The following is a 27,513-nucleotide window of genomic DNA, read 5'->3' as shown; positions in this document are numbered from 1 at the left end:
TACAATAATGTGAATGAAAAACAAAAAGGCAGTTAAATTCAGATTAGATGTAATGATCATATTATTCCCAAAGGAGAGATGCTGAAATATCTTCCTCTTGTCAAGGGAAGAAAGAGAGATTCCAGATGACACAGTAACTCTTTGAGTTGATTTTGCTTATTTGTTTTTTAATGCAAAAGATGGTTTGGAAAGCAGAGCATAATACTGGAAAATATTATGGGGTCACAAAGGTATCAATATAAAATTTGAAAGACGGAAAGGAAGAAGTGGGAGAGAAAAGAAAAAAAGAAGGGAGAAAAGGAGGGAAGAAAAGAGGGAAGGGAGAGAAGGAATGAAAGGGAGGAAGGAAAGAGAGGGAAGAAAAAGGCAATGGAGGGAAGGGGGGGAGACCAAGGAAGGGTGGAAGGAAGGAGAGGGAAAAAAAAGAAAGGGAAGGAGGGAGGAAGGGAGGGAAGGTGATAGAAGTATCAGGAAAATAGTGGCACTACTAATGGTAAAACAGAAAAAAATTAAATGGAATACTGAAAAGATGAGATCAATTTTTAATGGTGCTATTCCCAAATGGGAAGTAAAAGAAGAGAAAGATCTCGGATAGAGAACAAATTAATCAATAGATCTCATACAAGCAACAGGGAAAACCACAAGGATTACTAAATTCTTTTGAGACCAAGTAATTGAAAGGAGAAATATAAAGGGCTTTGACATCATACCCATATGGCCCAATGGGCAGGTAATAGGGAAGGATAAGAGTACATAGAGAGTACAAAAAAACAATCCAACAAAAGAGTAAAAGTAGATCCCAATTACAGAAACCAAAGGAATATCAAACTTCAAGAAGGTAATCAATGTCAGGTGCAGGAAGAAGGTAAAAGGAAAAAAAAAAAATCCCAACATTCCACTACATGCATATCTTATGCCCAAGACCCTACTTGTATATCTACCACAGAGTAATATGTAAGAAAATACTATAATTTATTTTTAAAACATTCACATAGGACAGCTAGGTGGCACAGCAGAAAGAGCACCAACCCTGAAGTCAGCAAGACCTGAGTTCAAATCTAACCTCAGACACTTAACACTCCTTAGCTGTGTGATCTTGGGTAAGTCACTTGACCCCAAATGCCTCAGCAAAAAAACAAAACAAAAAACATACACATCCCCATAAATATACACAGGGATGGATTTCCATCAACAGCTCGTGGGAAACAATGGTAAAGGTTAATCCTAAAGCAATTTTCAAAATTACCGGTGTCAGCAATGCTTCCAAAAGCATACCATCAGCCACGGAGCTTGTTAAAAGAGGAATTCTTTGGGGCCAACTAAATTTCTTATTAAAAAATAGCAGCAAAATGGTGGCAGCAGCTCAAAAATGTTATCAGGAAAAGGATTACAAAACAAATCATCAAACAACCAATTCAGAGACCAAGAACCAAAAAAGGGCTTTAAATAAGAAGTTTTCTTTAAAAGTTTAAAGATTGGCTTTATTTCTTTCACCGGGCCCCAGAAAAAACGTGCTTAAAATTTTCCCCTTTATATTTGACAACTACTTAGAAAAAGGACGTGGAAGCCCAGTAGGTCATTCCATAGATCACAAGGGTTAAGGGGGAAAGGGGCTACCCAGATCTCCTTGTTATTCTCCTTGTTATTTTAAGCATGGGGATAGCCCAATGAGCAAATTAATAATTAGTATATCCAAAGAAACCACACTCCAAGGCATGACCTGTGTTGCGGGCATGTGACTGTGCAGTCTGAGGAGCAGATGGCTGCTGTCTCAGCAGAAAGAGTTTTCTCACTAGGAAGTTTCCTGCACTAAGGAAACCACAGGCCCATCCAGATACTCCCCAAACAAGGATCTGCCCTGGGGAGCAAATTCTAAAAAGAGGCTTCTCCTGTCCTGAAAACAATGTCACTTGACTTATGTTAGGAGATTAAGGGCTGCTAGGTGGCACAATGGATAGAGCATCCTCCTTGGAGTCAAGAATTCAAATCAGGCCTTGGACCTTTGACATTGGCAAATCACTTAACCACCCTCTCCTCTACTGCCTCACAATTTAATTAATTAATTAATTGGTATGGAGATTAAAAGGCTGGTATTAAGGATCATCTTATCATTTTTCTAAAAAAACTGTTTCCTCTTATTGTAAACAATAAAGCAATAAATTTCTATATTTTACCTCTCACGTAACATTTTTAAGAAAAGCCTTATGAATTTTAATAGCTTCTTTGGGCAAATATTTAACACATCATTTAAAAAGGCGAAATGTTAACCACAGAAAAATGGAGAAAAATGGAAAAAAAGGAAAGGCTACCATGTCCCAAAAGAACCCAAGTCCCTGGTCAGAGTCTCTGTCTATACGCTCTAAAGAAATACCATCTGTTTGGCCACTACTGACCTGGTCTAGTCAAGAGAACTGTGGCCTAGCCACAGAGCCATGAAAGGGGAAGGAAACCAGGTCAAACCTGGAAGCCAACCCTCTGGCCAGAGACCACAGGCAAATCCATCCCAGAGATGAGCCTTCATTCTTCTTTTAGTAAGACTGGAGGGATGCTAGAGGATAACTGACATGTTATCTTGACAACTACTTGGCAACTAGAGAGAGAAAATGGAGCGGTTTCTCATTTATCCTTCAGCACCTTCTCCATTACCTTCATTCTTTCATTTCAGATCTATTTTTTCTGTCTGAAACAGCCTACCTCAAGGGATTTCACAGCGAACACTGTGAACTCCTGGCAGGCAACTCCTGGATGTCAGCGTGAAAAGGACTGGTCCATCCCAGAGTTCAGTTACTTAATCTAGTAATGGAGACTGGCATTTCTAAGTGTTGTGATAGGAATAAAAAGGTTTCACAAACTACAACTAGTTGAATGATGATAAATAAAGTCAATAATCTAGTTTTCAGATCACTGAATTGTAAAGATATCAACCCTCTCTAAAGATGGTTCTTGCTATAAATCCAGCTCCCTGAGAATACCCACAAGAGAGCTTTCCATCAATCTGGACCAATCTTTTCCATGTCTGATACCAAGACAGATTAAGAGTAATTTTTACTAGCCTGACAAGCTTAGAAATGCTGTTTGTGATTGCTTTAACATCTTGGCTTTTATTTATAAAAACATCCCCACAACATGGAATTTAAATGCAATATTTTTTAAAAGTTGTTTTTCATCTAAATCTCCCAGCCACCAACTCTGACAAGGAACTGAACTTGCCCAAGTATTTGATAATGAGCAACAAGCTTGCTCTTTTGACATCAATAATTATAAGTTCCCTGAGTCTGAGCCCACAGTTTCTGACCCACAACAAAATGAGAGCAGCCCACAGTAGGGACTATCTTCTCAGGACTCTCCCCTTCTGCCCCACTTCACTGAAATCTCTCTCCAAGGTGCTTACCTCCCATGATGAATGGGTAAGTGTTTACGGTGGATCCCATGGCTCCCCTCGACAAAAGCATTGGGAGGTTTATGATATACGGAGGCCAAAGAACCGATGTGACAGATCAGCTCATCCAAGAGGGTAGGCTCAATCAGGTCTGTCTCCTCAGAGATCAGGGGCTTTTCAGATAAAACTACTTCTTTGGCTGTCACAGGATCCGTGGAAAGAAGGCGCCAGTAGATATAGCCTCGATCCCGAAGGTCAGGATTATCAGAATCCTAAAGAAAAACCAAGGAGTTTTTTGGTTTTTAATTTGTGTAGAGAATCCTAAACTTCTTTATTTTACAATGCTCAGTGTATATATGATGCATCATGTGGATGAAATGTAGCACAGAATAAGATTGAAAAATGTCATTCGAAAGTTAAAGATAAACTAAAATAAAGGAAAAACTACAAAAACTAAGTATAAATGTGTCAGAGTTCTGGAGATATCTTATAAGTTAAAAATACAGTGCCAAAAAAATTAAGCAAATTTTACATCATCTCCTTATGTCTCTTAAATCTTTGTCTAAAGAATATTTCCTTCTCAGTTTTTGCCAACCCAAGTCAATTCTGACCTGCAATTTTAGGCACTGGTTTTTTAAAAAGCACTTTGTACAATGATAGAGTAAAATCATTTAACTTGGGATTGAGAGTTCTGCAAAGATCTCCCAAAATTTTCATCTAATGAGAAGCAACATTGTTTTGTTTTGTTTTTGCTTTTGAAGCACTTGAGACATTCCCTCATGCAACTCAGGGCACAATCCTCTGTCATTCATGCTGGAGGTCACTTAACCAAATTCAACTATTTGAACCATGAAGGAAACATAAAAGTGCTCTGAGCATGGAAATACAATGTCCCATTCCAAGCTATTGGAGTTTCTGTCCTTTAGTCATGAATCATCCCTCTAGTGCCAACTTTCCCCTTCCTCTTCCTAAAAAGTTTTCTTGTAACAAAGAATTTTTTTCAAAAAAGAAAGAGGAAGAGAAAAAAAAAAATCAGCAAAATTGACCAAGATAGCACAAACAAATAACAAAAAACCCAGTCCTGCCCCCACATGACTTTGGCATACCTATAAAGCAAGAGGATCTTCTCTTCTCTCTCCTTTGGGATCAACATTGTTTTTATAATTTCACAATTTTAGTTTTGATCATTTTTGTTACTGTTCTTTCCATTTCCATTACTAAGTCATTATCTATACTGTTTTCCTGCCTTGTTTGTTCACTTTTCTTAGGCTGACTTCAGTCTTTCTTTGGTTTTCAGTACTGTGGTCTATCATTTGTTTAGCTATATTGGAATAGCTAAACATCAACAACAAATTGATGGCACCTATTTTGTTACTATTTTGTTGCTACCACAGACTTTGTTCTAAAGAATTTGGTATATGTGAAGGGTTTCTTTTTGTCAAAAACTTCTTTGAAAACCCAACAGTAAATAATAAAAAGTCAGAACATTAAGAACTTAATAGATTATTGGTAACCTGGAAGAAAAGAGTTGTAGGGCTGGAAGCCAGGGATTGAGAAGTGAGTAAGAAGCTACAAGGACAGGTAACTCGTTTAGAACTTGGGCTCTAAAAGGAAGAAATGAGACACAGCAGCTTGAGAGAATAGTGAGGTCAAGTGCAATGCAAGAAAGTTAAGCCAGAAAACAAACGTACATTGGGAAAACAGATACTAAGCACCAAAGGTCCCAGTAAGGACAAGGTCTAAGAAAAATAAAGCAGAAAGAAAAGTGAATAAATATGAGATTAACACCAAACAAAGAAATTTCCAATTTCATAGGATCATGGAAGTGCCAGTGACAGGAAGTAGCTCAAGTAACTACCACTATGAGAGACAGGAAGGACAGATCAGGAGTTGTCACACCTTTTGGAGAGTCAGGTTTCCATGAACTACCAAGCAGGGGCCGCCCCTGGAGTCAGGAAGAGCTGAGTTCTAATCCATCCTCAGATACTTAACTAGTTGTATTAGCTGCTATTATCATTACTACTCCTATTATCTGTCTTCTCTATCCAAGTAACTCCCAAATTTTAATTCCTAACTCTTTCATGACTGCCTGTAAAAAAAAAAATCTCCATCTGGATGTTCCAGTCCAAGTTAAAATTAATACATTAAAAATTGAGCTTATCAGCTTTCCCACTAAACCTGCTCTCTCCAACATGGTACAGTGTAATGAGCATTGAATCTGGAAACAGGAGACCTTAGTCCTGGCACTAAGACTTAGTAGTTGGGTGTCCTCAAGGAAATCAATTCCATGGAGACTCAGCTTTTATAAGAGACATCTGCAAAATAGCCAAAAGCTGGAACCAGAGTTTAAAAAAGGCAGAATTCACAAAGACTACCCAACAATATCTGTCAATACAAAGCCAAAACTGATTTTCCTTTCCCCCTCAGAAAAATCATATCTACTGTTAGAGGAGAAACATATGTAAATTCCCCTCTTCAAACCCAAATAGGTTTCCAGAAGCTCATTCCCCATCACTCTGTGTTCAAACTCATAATAGCCTCGGTTAAATAGGCACTTCACTGCCTTCTGGCTCCTCCAAAGACCATCACAAATCAGGCTGAATATAAATCTGTGAGCAAAAGCCAGATGCTAGTGTGCCCTTAGGGTGCTACTGGGATTCTGTGACTCCGAGTTTTAAACATCCATTGGACTACTGAGCTCTGGGTCACTTTGGGTTCCTTAGGGGCCAAAGGTCATGGTTTCAAAACCCTATTTCAAAGGCTATGGAGAAGGTAGAATCCACTGGACAGGACAGCACATTCTACTTCTCTTCCATTAGACAGACTCTAAAAGAATAGGTGGTGCAATGGGTAGAGTCCTGAGTAAAGAAGACAGACCTGGGTAACCCTGGGCAGCTCTATTTGCCTCAGCTTCCCCAACTGTAAAATGAGGATAATATGCCAAATTTAGCACAGTGCCTAGCTATACAACAGTAGTGCTATATAGCTCTTTATTCCCTTCTATTCCAGTGGCAGAGCTGAGACTTCCACTAAAAAAGATGTTTGCTTAAAAGCCAATCATAACGATAGGTTTTGTTACCAAGCTCTTTAAAACAAGTAAATGAGCAAAAAACCAGGAAAAAGATAAATCTTGGAAACAGTCCTTAAATTCAAGGTTGTTGAGTTGTTTTTTTTTATTTCCAACTGAAATTTTTAACTTTAATACTACTTTAATTTATCAACTTTTTTGATTATCAAGGCATATAATAGTCTTTTACATATTTCATTTAATTCTTAACAATCCAGGAAAACACCAGGTCTTATTACCTTTACAGGACAGAGAATAACTATTCTACAGAAAGTAAATCCTATGCTCCCAATGGCATACTAAATGTTGTGACATGACAGAAGGAACAAAAGAAACCTGTGACCCCTCCCTTTACTTCATCACTCTCCCCTGAACTCTGCTGTCTCCAGCTTCATCAGTTTTGTGCAGCTCAGAACCATAAGCTTTGAGGCTTGAGGTTGCCAAAAAGATGCCAAAGAATTCATCAGAGGGAGGTTGATCTCTCTATATACACTTTGCCACATTATGTCCCCCTCTTGTTAATTAAAAAGAGAGAAAAGGCCAAGGTGATTAAAATAAACTGGGGAACATCACTTGGTGCCAAGTGTGAAATAATCGCCCAACAGCAGGTCTGAGAGCTCCAGTCCCTGTTTCTGCAAAAAAAGTACTCGGGCCTACAGAACAGTGGCAAATCTCACAAGGTCTCTGCCAACCTTATGATTCTACAATTCTGGAAAATAATAGCTGCTGCCTTCATACCCAGCAACAGCTAGAATGTTGCTCATCCCAGAGCAGCTTTCCAGAGTGCATGACCTTGGAGCCCCTGGCCGCATTGGCTATGGGACCCTCAGTGCTCAAGGGCAGCTCTCTTAAGACTCAAAGTCGCAGAGAAAATTTTCCTTACAAATCTCTATCCTCATGTGTTCTATAGAGAAAGGAAGATGTTCAAATATGTTATTAGGAACACCTTGGACTGAAGACATGAAACTGGAGGACATTAAAGACAAAGTGCCAGTCTACAAGGCAGCATAAAAGTCAGGAACAAAGAGTATTAAATCTATAAAACAATACTATGACAAAGACAAAACCAGAAAGGGTCAAGTGAACATCTCAATCCAAACTGAACCCATGAACATCTGTGTGAAAGGTGGCAAAACCCACAAATCTCAAAATGATCCCTGTTAGTCATTTTCAGGATACAAAAAGATCCGACAGTCTCCTTCAAAGCAGATGTTCAATGCTATCAAAAGTAGAAAAGAGAGTTCCATTCATTCTTCTCATCTAAATTGTGACCTCATTTTTTCTAATTATTTAAGCAATGGAAAACAGGCTGCTCTCACAGATGGCTTAATTTTTTGATACCCATTTTCAAGAGGGTAGAATATCAACTAATACCAGAAAGTATCATAAATAATAACTGAATGAGAAGACATTTAGGAGGAAAAACAATAAAGAAGACACTCTTGCAAAGATTCCATTTCTGGATTCTGCTTTGTTGGTTTGGTCACCTGCCATCTCCTACCAATAAACTATGATAACTCAGAAAGAAGTACTGTCAAATTCAGTCATCAAAAAACTCTTAATAAAAGATAAAAATTAAAGACTACTTCATTAACATATTTAACTCTTAAGTGCCCATAAAGTCAACTCAGACAAACTAATAGTAAATTACCCAAATTCAACAAATGTGGAAATTTTCCTTTATTTTATTATCAAACTCCCCTATGACATGGAAAGGCAGTGTACTCTTCAGGCTAAGGCTTCTCATACTAACCATTCCTTGGAGACCATTTCATTATACACAAGGAAATAGAAATAGTTAATTCAGATTCTATCTATATTCATCAGCATCCTTACCTGAGTTGCCAAGCTCAAGACCTGCTGGACCAGTTCTTGAGTTTCTGAGGGTTTCTTCAGAAACAGCTTCACTATTGCTGTGAGCAGAGTTAGTTGCACCTACACACACATAAGTCAAGAAGGATAAGGTCAATGAAGTTTGTTTCACCAGCCCACAGCTTTACAGCCCACAGTAAATCTCTGAGATGATCTTCTCCCCTTTTTAAACAGTCTCCAGTGCCCTACAAAATTCACCCTCATGTGATGTAGTTTAAAGCTTCCACCAATTTTTTCTTCTTACAACTTTTTGGGTGTCAAATATAGTTGTTTTGGTTTTCTGAGCCAGATAATCAATAATCTTTTTATAAATATGGTCCAGTCCAATTTCTAAATAATTTATTTCCAACCACGAGCTACTTAGCAGTTCCAGTTTTAAGAGTATATAGAAATAGCAGTCACCTTGGGACAAGCCAAGAGAGTGGAGTAGAGGCACTTAGGGATGGTCTTCTCATAAATTCAAGTAATAAACAGGTTAATTAAGAAGATGCTTGTCTAAAATGTGAGTTATCTGAAGACAATTTATTAAGATTGTCATAAGCAGGCAAACTTTGTCAACTTCCTCCCATAGCAGTTGGTTTAAAGGTCTTAATTGAATTTTAATTGTGCCTCAGAACTCTATGATTTGCCAGGAATTAAGTACAACTCAAAAAATGTACAGAAGAGGCCGCTAGGTGGTGCAGTGGATAGAGCACCAACCCTGAAGTCAGGAGGACCTGAGTTCAAAGGTGATTTAGGACACTTAACACTTCCTAGCTGTGTGATCCTGAGTAAGTCACTTAACCCCAGTTGCCTCAGCAAAAAAAAAAAAAAAGTACAGAAGTTTGGGAGAAAAACAATTATCTTGTACAGTAATGATCCCATTTTAAATATATTCTGTACTGAGGAACCCCAATGAAAAATCCTCCCGGACTCTCAGCATAAGAAGGACTCAGGGTAAAGGAAAGAGAAAGCTTACCTGGGTACTCTCATCATGGAAGCCCTCCAGGAAACTCTCCAGGAGCTCATCTGCATTATCAATTCTCTCAGCATATTCTCCTACAATCCAAATCATGGCAGCTCGAGCATCTGGCTCATCCAGGGAATCAAGGTTCTCACAGAGAGTAGCAATAATACTTTCATACCTAACACAACAAAAACAGATCTGATGACTAAAGACAAACTCAAAATCTGTATTCAATAGAAACAATAAGTTGAGATGCTGGGGTGAATGCACCACAAACCACAGCAACAATCAGCTGAGATACTAAGGTAAATGCACCATAAACCACAGCAATAGTTAACTCAGATACTAGGATGAATGCACAATAAACCACATTGCTAAAGTTAAATTATGTGAATGAAAAATAATGTAATGCAATCCACAAGACAACTTTTTAAAAATGACTTAAATTGTTCTCTGTAGTATCTTACTAGACAACAACAACAACAACAACAACACACACACACACACACAACACACACACACACACACACACACACTTTTCAGCAAACTCCTGAATTTTGTTTCGATGGATTTTTCTTTCTTAGAAAACTCAAAAAGAGCTTCCATTTTCTCAGTCTATTTTCATGTCACAATTATGAACTTATTTATAAGGGTGCTATTTTAGCAAATGCAAAGAGAAATTCAGTGGCTTCCATAGAGTCTGATGTTCTAAACCAGCTAAGAACAGATGAAGAGCCAAAATCAAAGAGTTTCATCCTAGGGCCTCTCTTATCTGAGAAATCCAGATCTTTTCCCCCATCACAATTCATCTCTGCTGAAGAGGAACAAATAAACTCATGAAGGGCTTCAAGAGGTCTATCTACTTTTTTCTGTCATGGGGAACCTTCTTCTTGACCAAGACAGCTCCCAAGCAGAGGAGGTATCCTGGAGTGACACAAGTAATCCCCATACATTTACCAATAACATGAGCCTTGCTCCAAAGTTAAGAATGGCAAAACTTCTCTATCAATAACAGCAATGAAAAAAAGCCAAGCCTCTGTCACATTGACAAGAAAAACACCTGCTTTCTTCCCACAGCCACTTTCTGCAAATCTCTTTTAGTATAAACAGGTTTTGCTATTCAGCTAGCTGCCTCACTACAAAATGCTTTTCAATGAACTCCTGAACTCATACTTGCTTTCTCCCCTCCAATACGTGCCCCTGAGCATCCCCATCAAGTCTGACCAGAAGCTATAATATTATGAAATAAAATGAAAAAAAAATTTTAAACCAAACAACTGATTTTAAACTAAGGCTTTCAGTTTCTTGACTGCTTCCTCAAAAGGATTATTTCCCTTAGCAAAAGCATATGTAAGTAAGTATATGGAATGAAAGGTGGATTTCTGCACCTTTTGGCCAGCAGACATAACACTGCTCCACCCAAACCTGTCAGAGCCACTCAGATACATTACTGCTACATTTGTATTGTGTTCTCCAAGGAATCCATAGAACAGAAAACATGCCATACAGCCACCTCCCAGCTTTAACATGGCTTCAAATTCAGAAGAATCAGAGGTCAGTTTTACTCTGTATGCTGAACAGCCAATCTGTGTGAATGTGGCCATCACACTGACTTTGCAAAGTACAAAGCAAAGCTGACACCAGGTGACAGTTTCTGTTACAGCTGCCTGCCAGGTCACTGCTTTTCCCTAGGGGCCCGAGAGGTATTCCTCCACCTCGTCTGACGTACTTGTTGGGATATTTGCGGAAGATGTCCCTGATGACAACGATGGCCTCCTGAACCACGTAATTGACTTTGGTCTGGATAAGGTCCAGCAACGTGCTCACACAGCGCTCGGCAGATTGCTGGGAACAAGAACAAAAATGTGACAAGTCAGATGGATGGGCAGAAATCTGGTGTTCTACCCAGGAGGTGTAAAGTGCTGTCACCACTTGGTGAGCAATTTTCCAAAGCGCTAAACAAGTAAAAAGTTAAGACATAATTTGGCCAAGGTTACGTGAGTTTAAGCTGCTAAGAAACCAAAAAGTGGGTGAATGCTCAGCATTTCAACCAGCCATGCAGCAATTATCCATTCCCTATCCGCCCCTGCAGATGACACAATGTACCCCAGAATAATGTACAAAGCAGAGATGGGACTGAAGGGAATCTGAGGACATTACTAAAGAAAGTCATTTGTAAGCTCTAATGTCATCTTAACTGCGATCCTTGACAGACTGGAAACTAAGGGAAAGCACAGCCTTCCACATTCTGATCTATAAATTGAGGGTAAGCCATTGGTCATTAGAGTACTACACTTATTTAATAACTTTTTATTTTTCTGTCTGTAGACTGATAGATATTTGTGATCTTCCCCATTAAAGAAATGATGTAGAGTAGGGAGAGTTTTGATTTTTTGTGCTTTTATCTTTAGAGCCTAGCACACAGTAGGCTCTTAATAATTATCTGTTGATGACTGATACAGAAATAAAAACCTTAGAGCTATCCCTTGGACTCTAGGCAAAATTGCACTAAAAATAAGCATCATGAAACTCAAGGGGACAGAGACACTGTGCAGCCATGCAAGGTCCTGTGAAACAAAGCAGACTTGCTAGCAGTCAGAGGACCCAAGGGAAGTCCCAGCTCTGGTGCCACTCATCTGCTGTACTGCTTTCCCCCGCTGGGGGAACTTGTCTGTAAAATGGGGGAGCTGGCTCCAGCCCTGGCGACCTCTGAGATCCCTCTCTTCTGTCTCTAGGAGCAAGGTTGGAAGTGAAAGCTCGCTGCCAGAGCGGAGTCTGGAGAGGAGGCTGAATCTACCTGGACACGCCACTGTCCTGTCTTAACATCAAATTTCGTTTTTGGCTGAGAGGCTGAAAGACCTTCAGGGTCACCTTTTTCTAGATCTCAAAATCTGTCAGAAGTTTACCTCCACAGACTCTTTCTATGCTTTTCCCCCAAGGATGCTCAAGCTGTGATCTAATTCTTCAACAATCTCAGCTTCATCTGCATCCTCAGCAAACTAGATTACCCAAGTTACACAGCATTGTGCTGATGCTACACATTTAGCTAATTTACTCATCACAATACTATATTAAATTTTTATCCCATGAAACTTAAATACTTCTAACGGAAATCACAGCGTTTTTCCTGAAACAATTCAAACAAAATGGACACATCTTTGTGATTTATTTTCATCTCATTAAAAGTTACTATCTAGCAGTTTCCATCTTATTGGTTAATGGACTCTTTTCTTACAAATGAGCCCTAAATTCAAAACCAGTAAGTATATGGTCACTCGTGGCACTAGGAGAATACTGCCAGAGAGAAGGGTCTGTAGACACTGTATGTCCTAACCACGAGGTGCTCTAGTCCAATCAGGGACAGTCGCTGTAACTTTAACAATTCCCATAAAGAGAGCTGGAAGGAGTTTTCTTGTCCTTGTTTCAGACTATAGGGAAATCCTCTTCTGATAAAAGTGTTTTCTCTAAACAACTGCACAGTGAATAGAATCATCTTCATGGTCATGTTCACTGTCCAGTCTTGCCTGAGAGAGAATTAAATCACAAAGAGCCAAGACCTAGTTACCTTGGACAATCCATTCCTGCCAGGTACCACAAAAGTTGAAGTCCAATATCTAAACAGCCAAACAAAACTAACTTAAGTATTTGGAAGAAGAGGAAGAAAGCTTTCTATTGGTTATAGAATATTTAACAGCTAAAGCCATCAGGAATTTGAATGGTCTAACAATGATAATATTATAATATTAATTTTGGAGTAAAGTGGTCAATTTTATCTTTTTGAAATGGACTATCATGAACATAACTATCTACTCCCATACTACTTAGTAGAATATCATTTATATATATAGATGCTTTCACCAAGACAACAAACATGGTAGCAGAATATGGTGAGGACAGCCTAATGTCCTGTAATTTAAAAAGAACTCTGAGCCTATACTAACAAAATCCCTCACCAAAAAAAAAAAAAAAAAAATTTTCATTTGAATAGCAGAGATGTATGAGTTAACTCTTGCTAGAAGATACAATGTTTTAAGTTCTCACAAAGACAATACACAAGGCACAAGAGAAGACGAATCATTATTACAACATAGTAGCTAATATTTATATATTCTTTTAAAGTTTGGAAAGTGTTTTGTAATATATCATTTCATCCTTACAGGTAGTGCTATTATTAAACCCATTTTAGAGATGAAGAAACTGAGACAGACAAAAGTTAAGTGACGTGTGTCACATTCAAATTCAAGACTTCCTGATTATAACTCCAGGAGTCTACATACTATGGCATCAAATGGAAAAATGGATACCTGCATGAAACTAAGGAGCAAAGTTCAGAATTACCTAACTCTAGCACCCCAACAAAAGTGCCAACTCCAATTTTCTCTAATATTATACGAGTAGGGTTTGTACATAAACATGACTATCATCAGCAAAGAGACACAAAGAAAGAACTTCTCTGATAGGGCATCTGTTTTCTCCTATCCCCATAAAGTACTGGCTCCCTCCCCTCCCCCCCAAGCTGAACCCAAAGAGCATTAGAGAGGCCATCCTGTCTAACACTCCATCTGATGCTCTGGGATGCACCACACAAACTAAAGAGAAGAAAGGTGAACATGAAGGAATATGTGGGACCCATGCTCAATGGCAGATACTTGCCTCAACTTTAATGGCACATCGACCAATGGCTCGCACAGCCTTACGGACAAAATCAACGTCTACCTCAGTGGCATATTCCTTTAGCTCTGCCAGGACCTATTAAAAATCACAAGAGTCTGAAAGTTATTAAGAACTCTCTGCAAGTAATTTCTAAACATATGTTAAATTGAGTCTAATCCTTGAAAGATAACAGTGTCTTCTTGTCTGACCTGGGCAATGTTGGCTTGGGACGCCAAACGGATCATGATGTCGAGCTTTTCCAATTTGACATATATGGGGTCGTTGTACTTCACGAAGAAGACTTTGATCTCTTGTTTTAAGATTTCAGGCCTGGAAAACAAAAGGCAAAACAGATAAGGCAAACAGACTTCTTTGACAAGTTTTTCTTTTCACATTTTTCTATGGCTGTTGGACATTCTCCCCCTTCAAACAAGGTTTTATTTGGCTCTCATCACCCATCATGGTTACTTTTGCACAGTGGCCCACTTCTTTCCGGGCAGACAATACCAAACGCTGCCCTCCCCACACCAGATTGTAACATGGCTTCCTTGTAAGCGAGCAAGCCCTAGCTAAGAAGTAAAACAGACCCGTTTCAATAGACACAATGCCCTCTGTCCCAAGCTATGTGATCTCTTCAAAATATAAGGAACATCTCAAAATCAACTGTCTGCCTTTGAACTCTGAATAACACCATCAACTAAAGGTCACCTTCACACATCTATTTAAGAGAATGTAATAAGAGCAGCCAATTACAGGTGACCAAAACTAGTATTAAGACAAGATGGTAAAGTAAAGAAATCCACCTTTTCTGTACAATGAGGTTGATGTTCCTCAGGGCGACGTACTGCACCTCGGGCTCCCCGGAGAGCAGAGTTACCAGGGGGGGAGCCAGCTTCCTCAGCAACATGTTGTAGTAGTCCGAGTCTTTGGGCAGTAACTCCAAGAACTTCATCAGGACTTTCACAGCTGACAGAACCACAGCCGAGTTGGCATGAGAGAGCCTAGGAGTCACCCGCTCACAGATACTGAGGAAAAAAAGCAAAGTCCATGCCTTTACCTTTCACTCTTTTCCCCAAAAACCTTTCCAAGGCTGTAAGTCAAGGTCATACAACCCAGGGATCAGGAATTAGAGATCAGAGAAATCAAAGCTTTATGCTTAGGTAAGACCAGGATCATGCAGAGTATAAGTCTCATTCTCAGCAAACTCTAAGAAGAACAGAATCCAGAAAGTTAAATAAGACAACTTACAGAGTTGGAAAACTACCCAATGGGCACTCATACCCTGTACGTTGCACACTGCCTTGATCTTTTTGTCTGCTCTGCCCAGCCTTATGGCCCATCTCTCTTTGGCCTAAGGGAAGTCAAACTGATAGGTAAATGGGTCAATCTACTAGCTGTTTCCACAGTGAAGAAAAATCAATCTGTGAATGAAAGTCTCACCATGAGATCATGGAAAAACTGGGTTAAGAAGAATGGGCTGACGAGCTACCCTCTCTGATTCTGGCAAAAAAACTTCCAAAGTACTGAGGAACTGAGAATCTTTTAAGGAAAAAACATCAACACACACATACACACACACATGCACGCACACACCCCACTTCCCTACTTCTCAGATTCCTTTAGAAAATTCCAAAGAAATCTAGAATCAACTCTCAGTTGAAGATTCTGCATGATTTACAGGAATCCCAAGTTAGCCACCCAACCTTGCTGCACTTCAGGGCACATGACAAAGGGGTGATGCTATGAGACCTTAGAGGTCATGAGGAAATCGGAAATTATAGCTCTGTTTTTTCCCAGGAAGAGTCATATGCTATTTATGAAACCAAAGAGCTAGCAGAGTCCCAGTTACACATCTGGGGGCTTCTCAAGTCTAGAACTAGAGAACAATGTTCCAGTCAGTGAAGGCACTGCTACTATGCTAGTTAGGGACCCAATCATCTTCTGCAGTAGGTGACCAACTCTATTAACATCACTATCTTTGAACTCCTAAGAAGATTTAGCACAGGGACATAAAGAAGGCACTGAAGAACATAAATTGAATACCAAGTTCTATACAAACTGACATAGGTTTCCTGTCAAGCTACATATATACCTAAAGAGAAATAAAATTTCCCTGTCTAGTCTTGAAAGCCAAGAACCTCTGTAGCCACAAAATGGCCTGGAGAACTAGTTTAGTAGCAACTATTAGTCCCAAATCATGGTCACTTCTTAGACAGAAACAAAATATCCCAAGGTCTAACTCAGAGGCATAGGCTTCAGTGGCTAATTGGAAAACCCCACATTTTCTGCTCACTTACACCCCTAAAGGAGGAAGTAACTGTCTAGGACACAGAATGTTGGATCCTTTAAGTACTGATTAAAGACTGACCAGAGGCTTAGCACGGAAGATGGGAAGACAAACCACAAACAGGCACTCCCACTGTCAGAGAAGGCCTCGGCCTCAAGTCTCTCAGAACATCAGAGATGAAACATGGAAGACAAGGAGCCGATGGTGGTGGCAGCAATATGCTGGAGGGCTTTAGATTCTCAGTCCAGATTCAATTCCCTTCTCTGACACTCTCTCTCATCCACTCCTTGGCCTCAGTCTGTTTTCCATCTATAAAATAGCCCCTGAGCTTCCTTCCAAATCTAAATCTAAGAGCCTATGAATTTACAGCAGAGGGAAACTGGGCTGCTGTAACCAGCACAAGCCTCTGGAGAACTCTCTTGTCTAGAACACTCTAATAACTAGCAATGTCTCAATTTCCATAAATCCAGAGATAAAATTCTGAGGATAAGATCTGCCTTACTAAGACCACTGGAATTTAATCTCTATTAAGGTGCACATTCACACCTTCATCAGAGTAATGAGATCTTCCTTGTGCACACAGACAGACACTGAGACAAACTCATCAGTCATGTGCTTAGACAGGAACATTTCCTCCCCCCCCTCTCCCCGGCCACCATGTTCTGGGTCAGGAGACTCACCTCTGAGCCTCCCGATCATCCTTGGGGTTGTAATTGGACAGGCAGTCTAAGATGAAGATTTGGCCCCATTCGGTGCACTCATTCAGGGCTGTTAACAGCTTATTAATGTTCTGAGGGTTCAGATCGAGCAGGTTGCTATTTGGGTGAGACTCACTGATTTCTGATAAGGCTGCCACAGCATTAGCAACCACCTAGAAAAAAGAAAAGCGAGAGTGAATTTGGATCACTAAGGGTAGTACAGCTCATGCACCATCTATCAAACTTTTAGATCATCATGGAAACCCTGACTCATAACTTTCACTGAACACTCCACAAAAGGAGCAAGAAACTACAGGCAAATTATACCAAAGTACACCAAAGTCATGATAAATCATTGCTATTACATTTTTTACATTACATATTACAGTTTGCAGAAACAGTGAGTATAGCTATCATTCAAAAGAAAAAGCTTTCTTGCAGCCAGGCAATCTAACATTAAAATAATCTAAAGCACAGTCCAAATAACAAAAGAGTAACACTTTTAAATGAATTCAAAGTTACTTATAAAAATTCTTTTTCATATGGTCAGAAAGTACAAATGTTGATTAAAAACACAGTGAATTTCAAAGATACAGAATCTATTATGTAATGCCATGAAACTGACAAAGTCCATTGATCAAATCCTTTTAAATACATTAACTTTTCATACCACCTCCTTCCTTGACCTTCAAGCCAAGAACAACCACATCAACCTAATTTTCTATCTCTATGCCTCGATTTCCCCTGAGCATCCTATGCCCCAAAGTCAAGCCTTTGCTTTACAGTCTAACTTATATGCTTCCTTCTCCTCCATTAACCAACCCCCAAAATGAAATGATTTTTCCCTCTTAAAATTACTTCTAGAACTTTGGGCCTTTCCCTTACACTTCTTACAATCTCTAATAAAAATAATTAGCATTTACATGGCACTTTTGAAGCTTTACCTGTATGATTTCATTTGATCCTTATAATAAGCTAGCAAAATTGATTCTATTGTTTCCATTTTACAGGTATGAAAACTGAGGCAAGCAGATTATGTGGTTTGTCTGGCATCAAAGAGTCAGGAAGTACATGAGGCAGGATTTGAACTCAGGTCTTCCAACATAGGTCCCAGCGCTCTATCACTATGCCAACTGCTTCTTTTATGAGTTTTTACATGTTTTTAAAAATTCCATTAGAATTAAGCTTCATGAAGACAGAGTCAATCCTATCTCATTGAGTCTTCAGTGTCTTGCATCTCTTAAATTCTTAGAAGACATTTTAAATCTCTTTGTGTATATACTGAACAGACTCTTAATTCAATTCTTTGCTCAAGTCACTAGCCAATAAGATTTGACAGATTACTTATTATGGAAGAAAAATTCAAAATACTTGGATTATCAACATTAATAACAATATTAACTAAATAATTTGTAGATCCCCTAAGCTTCAGAATTTTCAAAGAAGCCATATAATTTGAATACCTTTTTGCATTTATGGCATTTTAAATATTATACACAAGCTATCTATGCCAACATCATTCCTAGAGACAGAACAATGATCCTACAAATAGAATGCTATCATTGCCATCTGGGTAATCTGCAAACTGAAAATGTCAGCATCATTTAGTAAAAGATGAGATCTGAACAAAATAGAGGTCTCTAGTCTCTGTCATATGACAGCATCTAGGACTGAGGCTGTACTCATCACAGAGCCTTTTCTGACTGCTAGACAATACATTCACTGGAAGGTGCCATATCTTTGTGTTAAGAATATGGAAAAATTTATCAGAAGCATGACACAAACTGTGGAACAGGAAAAATTTCTTCATTGTCATTCTCTGAGCTGACCTCCCTCGTCTCCCTGTTATATCTTACCAACAAGAGAAATTATTCTACTCCCTACACAGGAAAAAATCATGATCAAACTATAGCTACAAGGCCCAAAGCTAGCAATTTGGAGGACTGTATCCCTGCTTTGAATCATCACTAAGTCATCACTAGCTGCCAGAGACCTACTAATGGGACCATCACAAAATCTGCAAAAATGGAGACAAATAGGGTCTTTACCATTTCTACCAGACTAAATCTTTTTTTTTTTTTTATTTCCAAAGCACCTGAGATTAGCCTCTGTTTTGGGAGGCAAAAAGAGTAGACCTGGGAAATCCAAGTGGGAAGGGCAGAAAAGTATTGGATGCTGAACAAGATGAGCAATTAAATTCCTCTATTAACAAAAGCTAATTGAAAATTAAACCAAGTATAGAATAGAGCTAATGAGCATATGTTCAGTTGTTTAAAAGGCAGTTTTTGCTTACTACTTAAAACAAGGAAAGAGGAAAAAGTATATATAATCTAAAGGAAAAGATAAAACACAAAGGAAAGAGATTCCTACTCTAAAGCTAACTGATTCTAGAAGTAATCAAGATGTTCCTCTGCTTTCCCTTTTCCCCCCATCCCAATCAAGGATAAACTTAACCAGGATCTTCCAAACTCCCAAAGCTAACACCACCCTACTTGCTTTTATCTCCAGTTACCTGTCAGCCCATCCCTAATATTCTCATCCTCACTGATCTCTACACAAAGAAAACACAGCACAACACAGCGCTTAGCAGAAATAATATACATGCCACTTGTGAATATAAGTCCAGATTAAGGGACCCTTCTGTTCAGTTTAGGAGGACATTGGCCTTGGAGTCAGAAATACTGAGGGGTTCAAATCCTGCTTCAGACACTTCACCAACTGTGTGACACAAGACAAATCATTCACTGCCCAGTGCCTCAGTTTCCTCATTGTTAAAATGACATGTTGAACTCAGAAGTCTTGAAGGTGTCTTCCAGCTCTAAATCTACAAGGAAATCCTTTTTTCAATTCCATTAATTCCTTGCCTACCAATCCACCAGCATAAAGGATTGATCTCTCTCTCCCACAAAGATCATACTATTCTGACTATATGGCTCCAATTACTGTGTGTGACCTGTAGCTAATACTATAACCAAGTGAACCACTTACCTTTCTTAGGAAGATCAGAGAGGCTAGACTTTACTGTAAAAAAATCTTGATAAAGGTAGTAGTTTTTTGTCATTACAAAAGATACTTTTGCTTCATAAAATGATTTATTCCAGGGTTTTTTTAAACAGTGAATTTCTCTAGAACATTTAAATCATTTAATTTGCCAAAATTTTATACATCTAACTCTTCAGGAACGTATCTATCATATAAAGCAAGATATATTTGTCCATTCTCTCTCTCAATTATTCTAAGTACTTTAAAACTGTGATCCATCCTAATCATTAATATTCATCACTAGTACAGGAACATATTTAATCAATTGTGGATCGACAGATTCTTTTCCTGGCTCAGTTAACAGAATATTTCTCATTCGATTTTCCAAAGATGAAAGGTAAAAAGATAAAACTGTATTTCCAAAGATAAAACTGTTATTTGTTACAATTAATTAATATTTACAAAGGAATCATATCTTAGCTGACTATGCTATATATAATAAAATATCAGTAAACACAAAGCTAGGCTCAGATTTCTTTTGGTTAATTTGCCTTCAGAATTTTTTACAGAAATTTTAACTGCTACAAACCATCTGTACAAATAAGAAAAGGAAACCAGTGTGTGAAGGAAGGGCTAATACATTCAAATTCAGTTTAAATGGGAAAAGCTAAAGTCAAAGAACCTTTGATATTACTTCCTGGCAAAGGTGACTTAGAGATTTATATGAGAAGAAAAATGTATTCTTCTACTACACATCATTCTTTCAGAGATAATCCTTTTGTGGCAGCAGTGAAAGAACAAGACTCACTCTTCAGCCATAAAATCTGATTGATGAGCCTCCCTCCATATGCAGGAAGCCAAGAGACATAGATCTGACCTTCATTTTTCTTTCATGCTGAACCAGGAGGCAGGTGAGTCAGAAAGAAAAGAAATTCTGTTATCCAACATGGGAGTAAGAGAAAACCTGGACATGCTGCACCATCTACATTGGCCCCTTTCTTAAATTCAGATGCATTGCTGAAAGCTTAACCAGTTTCCATTCTTGCATGCAGATTCTCTTATTGCTGTGGTCACAATGACACTTTCCAGTCCAATAGCTTCCCCTACTGACCAGGTCTATTTTCAGCAATGACCTTCAGGGGCATGCCACCTTTTGTGCTTATGTCTATTCAGTCTAGTATTTATTAACATTTATAAACATGATGATCCATCATCATTTCCACCCAGAGATAGCAATAAACAATGCCTGCAGCAATAATTCCTTTATTTGCCTAATTACAAAAGATAAATGAACAGACAAGGGGAAATTCTATTCAGGATCTGATCTTATCAAAAAGAAAAAACTGGTTCCAAGGGAAAGGAATTTAACGTGACCTTTCCTGGAATTTGTGATAGAAAAAAAGCTAGGCATAAATTAACATGTATTACAAAGCTTAGGCTAGCTGATCTGAAAGATTACAGAGAAAAGTTAGTGGGGAATTCATAGCCTAAAACCTGTACAGAAGTCAGCTGAGGAGAGCTGGGAAACTTTCATAACCGAAATTCTGAAGACACAAAGATTGCAAGAGGAAGAAAAAAGGACAGAATTGTCTAAAAGGTCTAAGATAGGTATGAGACTCCCACCAACATAAAAGGCCTCTATGAAAGATAAAAACAAAAGAAGAATGTAAAAGGACAGCATTTGCCCCATATTAACAGGATCAGGAATGCTATGAAATGGTAAAGGAAAACAATCCTGCAAAAAGCAAAAATCACAAAAGATGGGAACAGTCGACACCAAAGGGGTTATGGAAAGACAACACTACTAATGCATTGTTCCTGGAGCTGTGAATTAGTAGAACCATTCAGGAAAGCAACATGAAATTCTGCCAATCAAGTAACAAAAACATGCCTTTGTGGTGATAGCAAAGAACTAAAAATTGAAGGGATGTCCATCAATTGGGCAATGGCTATACAAGTGACAGCATATGATTATGATAGAATACTACTGTGCTGTAAGAAATGAGTTAAGTTGCTTTTAGAAAAACACAAACACTTGCTTAAAATAATTAAAAATAAAACAAGCAGAATGAGAAACTACTGCATAAAGTAACAATAATACTATACAAAGAATAACTGTGAATAAAAAACTATAAAGGACCTATGAAGAAAGATACACAGGGAAAAAGAACTGATAGTTTGCATAACACGGTTTTTAACATATAAGTACACACACACAAATGGTAGTATTCTCTGTTGCATAGTGAATGGATAGGAAGGGAAATAGTTCAAAAAACTTAAAAACATAAGCAAAAGTAAATAAATTATGATAAAAATAAATTTTAAAAAAGATGGCTTTCCTTCAGTTCATATATTTTATTCATAGATTTTAATATGCTGAATAAAAAGACACAGTATATCCCTTCTGGGCATTTATTCATACGTTATATCTTCAGGAAAAATAGAAATTACAGTAATTGAACTGCTAAGCAAAAACAATTGAGATAAGTCCAGTGGGCTGTTACTTAACTCCAATTTTAAGGGACTATCCTCTAAGCATTAGGAAATCTCTCACCAGGACACTGAAGGCAGATTAATAAAAATCATTTTAGAAAACAGAAAGTGATTCACGTCATTTATTGAGTACTTCATCATTTATTAACTCCTCAAACAAATCCTGAAAGGAAATACCACTGAAACCCCTAAGGAATCATCTTAAGGAAAGAAGATACACAGGGCTCATTCTACTTCTCAAGATGTTGTATAAAGGTAACCAGTACTCAAAGAAAAACACTGCAGAAAATGGGTTTCTAGCAAAAAAGAGGCCTATTGAAACAAGAAGAAAAGAACACCAAACTGGTCGCAGGTGGCAACCCTGAGTCTCAGCACCAATCAGAAGCAGAAAATTTTAAGTCTATCTTGGTAATAGAAATTGCAACAATTGAGAAGGCAACTTTTCAGTGTTATTAACAGTCTGAGGGGGAGGAAAAGAAAAGATGGTTTTCAAAGGCAAATCTCGAGGAGGAACAAAACACAGGGTTCAGCCTTGAACAACTTCGAAAAGGCTACAGAGAAAACCAGGGAATCCTGGGAATGTTTACCTCAAAGGAGTAAGCTCTTTAAAGGGATTCTTTCATGCAAGAGATCCAGGAACAAATACTTTAATGGGACAGGGAAAATCCTGAAAAAACAATAGCCAGAAGGAAAATCATCATATGTCATCATATGCTATAAAATACCCACCATCCTGTGAAAACTATTTACCCTAGGAAAATAATAATGCTAAGTGTAATGGAATTAAAACATAGCACAGGGCCTTGAATATATTTGTTTCAGTCCAGACCTACTCTTGCATTTCTCTGGGTAATTTCTACTGTGAAGATTCCCTTCACCAATCTAGAACAGCAACTCCTCTTTAATTTACACTCTGAAAGAAATGCCTAGCAACACTGAAAAGCTAAGAGAATTTTCCATGGACAACAGCTAAAATCTGTTACAGGCAGCACTTAAATATCCAGGCCTTCCTGTCTCCTGAACAAGTCCTTGATCCACTTGGCTTTACATTTACATAGCTTTGTATACAGGACAATAAACTAGTGAATTAAACTGAATAAACTTAATCTTATTCACTGTACAAAAAAAAAAAAAAAGAAAAAGAAAAAAGAAAAGCATATGGGGTAACCTATCTTTTCATCTCCCAACTTTACATTAATCCTTCATTGTAGATTTATGTTCTTCTAAATATAATGGACAAGGGCAACTAGATGGTGCAGGAAACAGAGCACCAGCTCTGAAGTCAGGAGGACCTGAGTTCAAATTTAGCCTCAGACACTTAACACTTCCTAGCTGTGTGATCCTGGGCAAGTCACTTAGCCCCAAGTGCCTCAGGGGGAAAAAAAAATAATCTGTAACTTGAGCCTATCAGTAAAGAAAATTCATATCTGAAAAGGAGTTGGGATCCAAGTTCCTTAAAGGTCTCTATTCTGTGATGAGTTTACAAGGCATTAAAAGGACAGGCTCCACTCTATTTCTATAGTGGGGAGCAGCAACTAGGGGGGGTCCCAAGCTAGCAGTCCCTGTTTCCTCTAGTACCTAAGTCTACCTGAACCAGGGCAACACCACAGGCAGTTATAACACAAGAAATGACCTCCCTGCACAGCCTGACCTTGGCGGCCCAGGCTCACGTATAAGGCCCCAGGTCACTGTGTCATAACCAATAATGCCACTAAACCAAATGTGACAGTCACTGCTACAGCTTTTTGGCTCCTCCACTGGCCCCTGGCCCGGCAGGTGAAGGCAGCGTGGGAAAGAAGTGCTAGCACATCAGCCTGAGCTCTGCAGACATGGGACGGGCAATGGCCAATTGGGTGAACAGAGCTCAGCTTTGGTTTTATCAGCTGCAAAGAGGGTAGTGAATGTTTAAAAATTAAACTCAAAGCAATATTAAAACAAGATACCTACTTGGACACGGATCACAGAAAATCCCAGACAAGGACTCTCCCTAAGGGACTCTGATTGCTAAGAAGGTGCTGCCCCCCTGTGGGCTCCAAGCACCTGCTAGCACAGAACAAAGTGCTCCTGGAGCCTCTGAGAGCCAGCACCCAGCCAGCTTGAAGCCTCATGTACCCCACTTCAAGTAGGAATCAGAAGCTCCAAGGAAGCCCATTTTCCAAAAAAACTAAAGCCAAAACTGAACCTGAAAGAGGGACAGAACTTCATGGTTTTTGAGAGAAATTACCTAAAAGTATAATGCTTCCTGTGACTTCTTAAACCAAAAATTTTACAGCTACCAGCTTTTATTGTAATAACTTAGAATTGCCATCAGTGCTGGGATGCTCTGAAGGGCTGTTTACCACCAAATCTAAGACAGTTTGGCCAGGTTTTCAGGCCTGCTTTTTACAGGGTTTTGCTTTTCATCTTCTCTCCAGCAGCTCACAATCAGCAATCTTTTCCTCTTTACCAGTATGCCTGACTCTTAGAACTAAGAGCCATTCCCCAAATGACAAGTTAATAAAAGAACAGGAATGGAAAGTTCTCAAAGGAAGAAATCCACATTATTAACAAACAAGAAAAAAATGTTCCAAATCACTAACGATCGGGAAAATGTGAATTAAAGAAATCCTAAAGTCCTACCTCATATTCTGAGCCCAGTGAAAATAAATTCTGGAAGGTGCTGTGCGAAAACAGGCTCATTACTGCCTAGTGGGAGAGCTAAAAAATGGTCCGACTGTGCTAAGAAGCAATCTGAATGATGCCCAAGTCAAAAAACTTGTCCCCAGCAACATCACTACTAGACCTATACTACAAAAAATAAAAGAAAGAAAAAAACCACTTCTATGTGCAAAAATATTTATAGACACCTTTCTTTTAGGATAAAAAAACTAAGGAGGGGCCCTAGTGAGAAAGAGTTAAACAAGGTACATTACACCATAAAATGGAAAACGATTGTATAAATAACCAAATGGAAAGTTCAGAAAAACCTACCAAGTCGTATATGAACTGAGACAGAATGAAAGGAGCATAATCAAAAGCACCATTTCCACAATAATATTATAAAGAAAAATAACTTTGAAAGGCTTGAGAGCTCTGATCACTGTGATAACCACAATTCCAGAGGATGGATGATGATATTCTACCTTTTGTCAAGAAGATGAAGAATTTAAGATACAGAATGAAATTTTTATTCTTAGATACAACCACTAGAAAAATTTGTTTTCTTTAAGTCTCTATACTTGCTACAAAATCTTGTTCTTTTCTTTTTTTTTTTTTTCCCCACCAAGGAGGTGAAAGGGGAGAACTAAGAGGGAAAAGGAATAAAGTTAGAACAGTAAAAGAAAAGAGGACCACTAAGAAATCTTTTTTTTTTTTTAAATACAAAGAGAACATTAGGAAAGCCATAAAGAATCACAGATAAACAGGAATCTGAAAGGTATAGGCTGAATTTATTATATAACTTGAAAAGAAAAGTATATAATGAAGACCTGATATGTTGATCATCATGGATGATCCTTTTTTGTCTGACCACATATGTGGAAATGTACATTTTATCTGTTTAGTAAACTTAGAATGATTTTCTGAAAAGGCCAAAAACACATCTCCCTTTGAAGTCTTCCCAGATTCCTCACAACCAGACACATGTTTTCTTTTTCCTCCATACCTCACAGCACTTGGCTTATATTTCTCCTATATTCCTTTTTGTCCTATATATGTTTGTAAAGATCCTTAGTACTCATACTAATTTATAGGACTGTTAAAAGCCCTGAACTCATTGTCCATGCATAATCTTTCACCCATAATAAATGGTTTCTCTATCTTAATTTCTGGTCCTTGCTCATGCGGAAAACAGCTAAGGCTGCTTCATCACTAAGCAACAGCTAACAATGACAGAAAGACAAGAAGATGCCCCAAGGCAGTATGTATACTTCAAGACTGCACAGGAAAGGTCTTTTCAGTCTGTTTTTTAAACTATTTCATTTTCACATGGGGCTCCAGAAGAAGAAAGGGTTAGTTATTAAGCTTCTGAGTAGAAAGTGAGTAGAAGCTTCTGAGGGCAGAGACCACATCTCTTCCTCTCTATTACTTCTACAGAACCTTACTTAGCACAGTGTCCTGTGTATTCTTGGGCCCTGAAAGGACAATTGAATCCTCTGCCCTGACTCCAATTCTGGTTCTTTTAGAAGCTTTTTGAGTAAGACAAAAGGTAAAAAAGCATTAAGTACCTTCTATGTCCTAGGCACTGAACCTAGTGTTTTACTAGCTTTACAACAACCCTAGGAGGTAGATGCTGTGATCCCTAGCTGAGAAAACTGGGGCAAATATTGAGTGCCTTGCTCAAGATCACACAGCTAATAAGTATCTGAAGCAAGATTTGAACTCGGATCTTTTTGACTGCAGGCCAAGCACTCTGTTGTAGTTTAAATAAAAATAGTTGAAGTCTCAGGCAGAGTCAAAAAAGCATATTATGCAAATTCTCATAACATCCATTCTCTAAATACTCTAATTATATATAATTCCTTGTATATAATTAGTAAACATTCTCTTTCCTCCCATCTTTTCTCCCTCCTTCCCCCACCCCAAAACTGCCCCCCACTCCAAACACACAGGGAAATCAGGGCAACTCAAACTGACCTTGACATTTAGTATTTGGAAAAAAAATACAAAGCTCTTTTGAATTTTACTGGTTACTCCCCAGATTAATCCCGTGCAATGAATCTGTTCTAAAGATAAGAATACAAGAGAAATTGAAGTAGTTTGAATAAGGTCAAACAGCAAATCAGCAGAAGAGCTGGAATTAGAACAAAGCCTTTGACTTTTTAAATCTACCATTAATTCCGTTGAACCTCTGCCATAAACTTCCAGGGGACCATTATTCAGAACTGATCGAGGAACATATCTATAGAAGCATCCTAAAGAGAGTTTAAAATGTCCACACAATATCAAATGTAATGAGAAATATGTTGTACATGTGACTTCTCTTCCCGGAGGCTAAAATTACAGTTTTTAGAAAATAAATACAAATTGCAAACAGTTCACTTACCTTTTAATATTTAACAAAGTAAAGCTATTCTTATGGAAAAGATAGACATTTAAGGTAATGATACAACAAAGTGAATTCATAACTTCTTGAATGGACTGAAATCAATCCAAAAG

At 38.4% G+C, this 27,513-nt stretch overlaps 1 protein-coding gene across 3 annotated transcripts in view; it reads right to left on the bottom strand.

The window, feature by feature from the left end:
* Positions 1-27,513, bottom strand: part of AP2B1 (adaptor related protein complex 2 subunit beta 1) — a 120,429-nt gene that overhangs the window by 58,745 nt on the left and 34,171 nt on the right. For all 3 annotated transcript variants that reach the window (XM_051992438.1, XM_051992437.1, XM_051992440.1), the window contains exons 6-13: positions 16,885-17,075; positions 14,721-14,942; positions 14,127-14,247; positions 13,918-14,013; positions 10,994-11,109; positions 9,277-9,442; positions 8,283-8,381; positions 3,392-3,651 (exon numbers count right to left, since the gene is read on the bottom strand). In XM_051992438.1, coding sequence (XP_051848398.1) covers positions 3,392-3,651; positions 8,283-8,381; positions 9,277-9,442; positions 10,994-11,109; positions 13,918-14,013; positions 14,127-14,247; positions 14,721-14,942; positions 16,885-17,075 — 1,271 coding nt within the window. The remainder of the gene's footprint in view (positions 1-3,391; positions 3,652-8,282; positions 8,382-9,276; positions 9,443-10,993; positions 11,110-13,917; positions 14,014-14,126; positions 14,248-14,720; positions 14,943-16,884; positions 17,076-27,513) is intronic.

This window comes from Antechinus flavipes, chromosome 4 (assembly GCF_016432865.1).
Source record: "Antechinus flavipes isolate AdamAnt ecotype Samford, QLD, Australia chromosome 4, AdamAnt_v2, whole genome shotgun sequence".
Lineage (NCBI taxonomy): Eukaryota > Metazoa > Chordata > Mammalia > Dasyuromorphia > Dasyuridae > Antechinus > Antechinus flavipes.
Note: the sequence above shows the minus strand (reverse complement) of the source record. Positions and strands in the feature narration are given on the sequence as shown.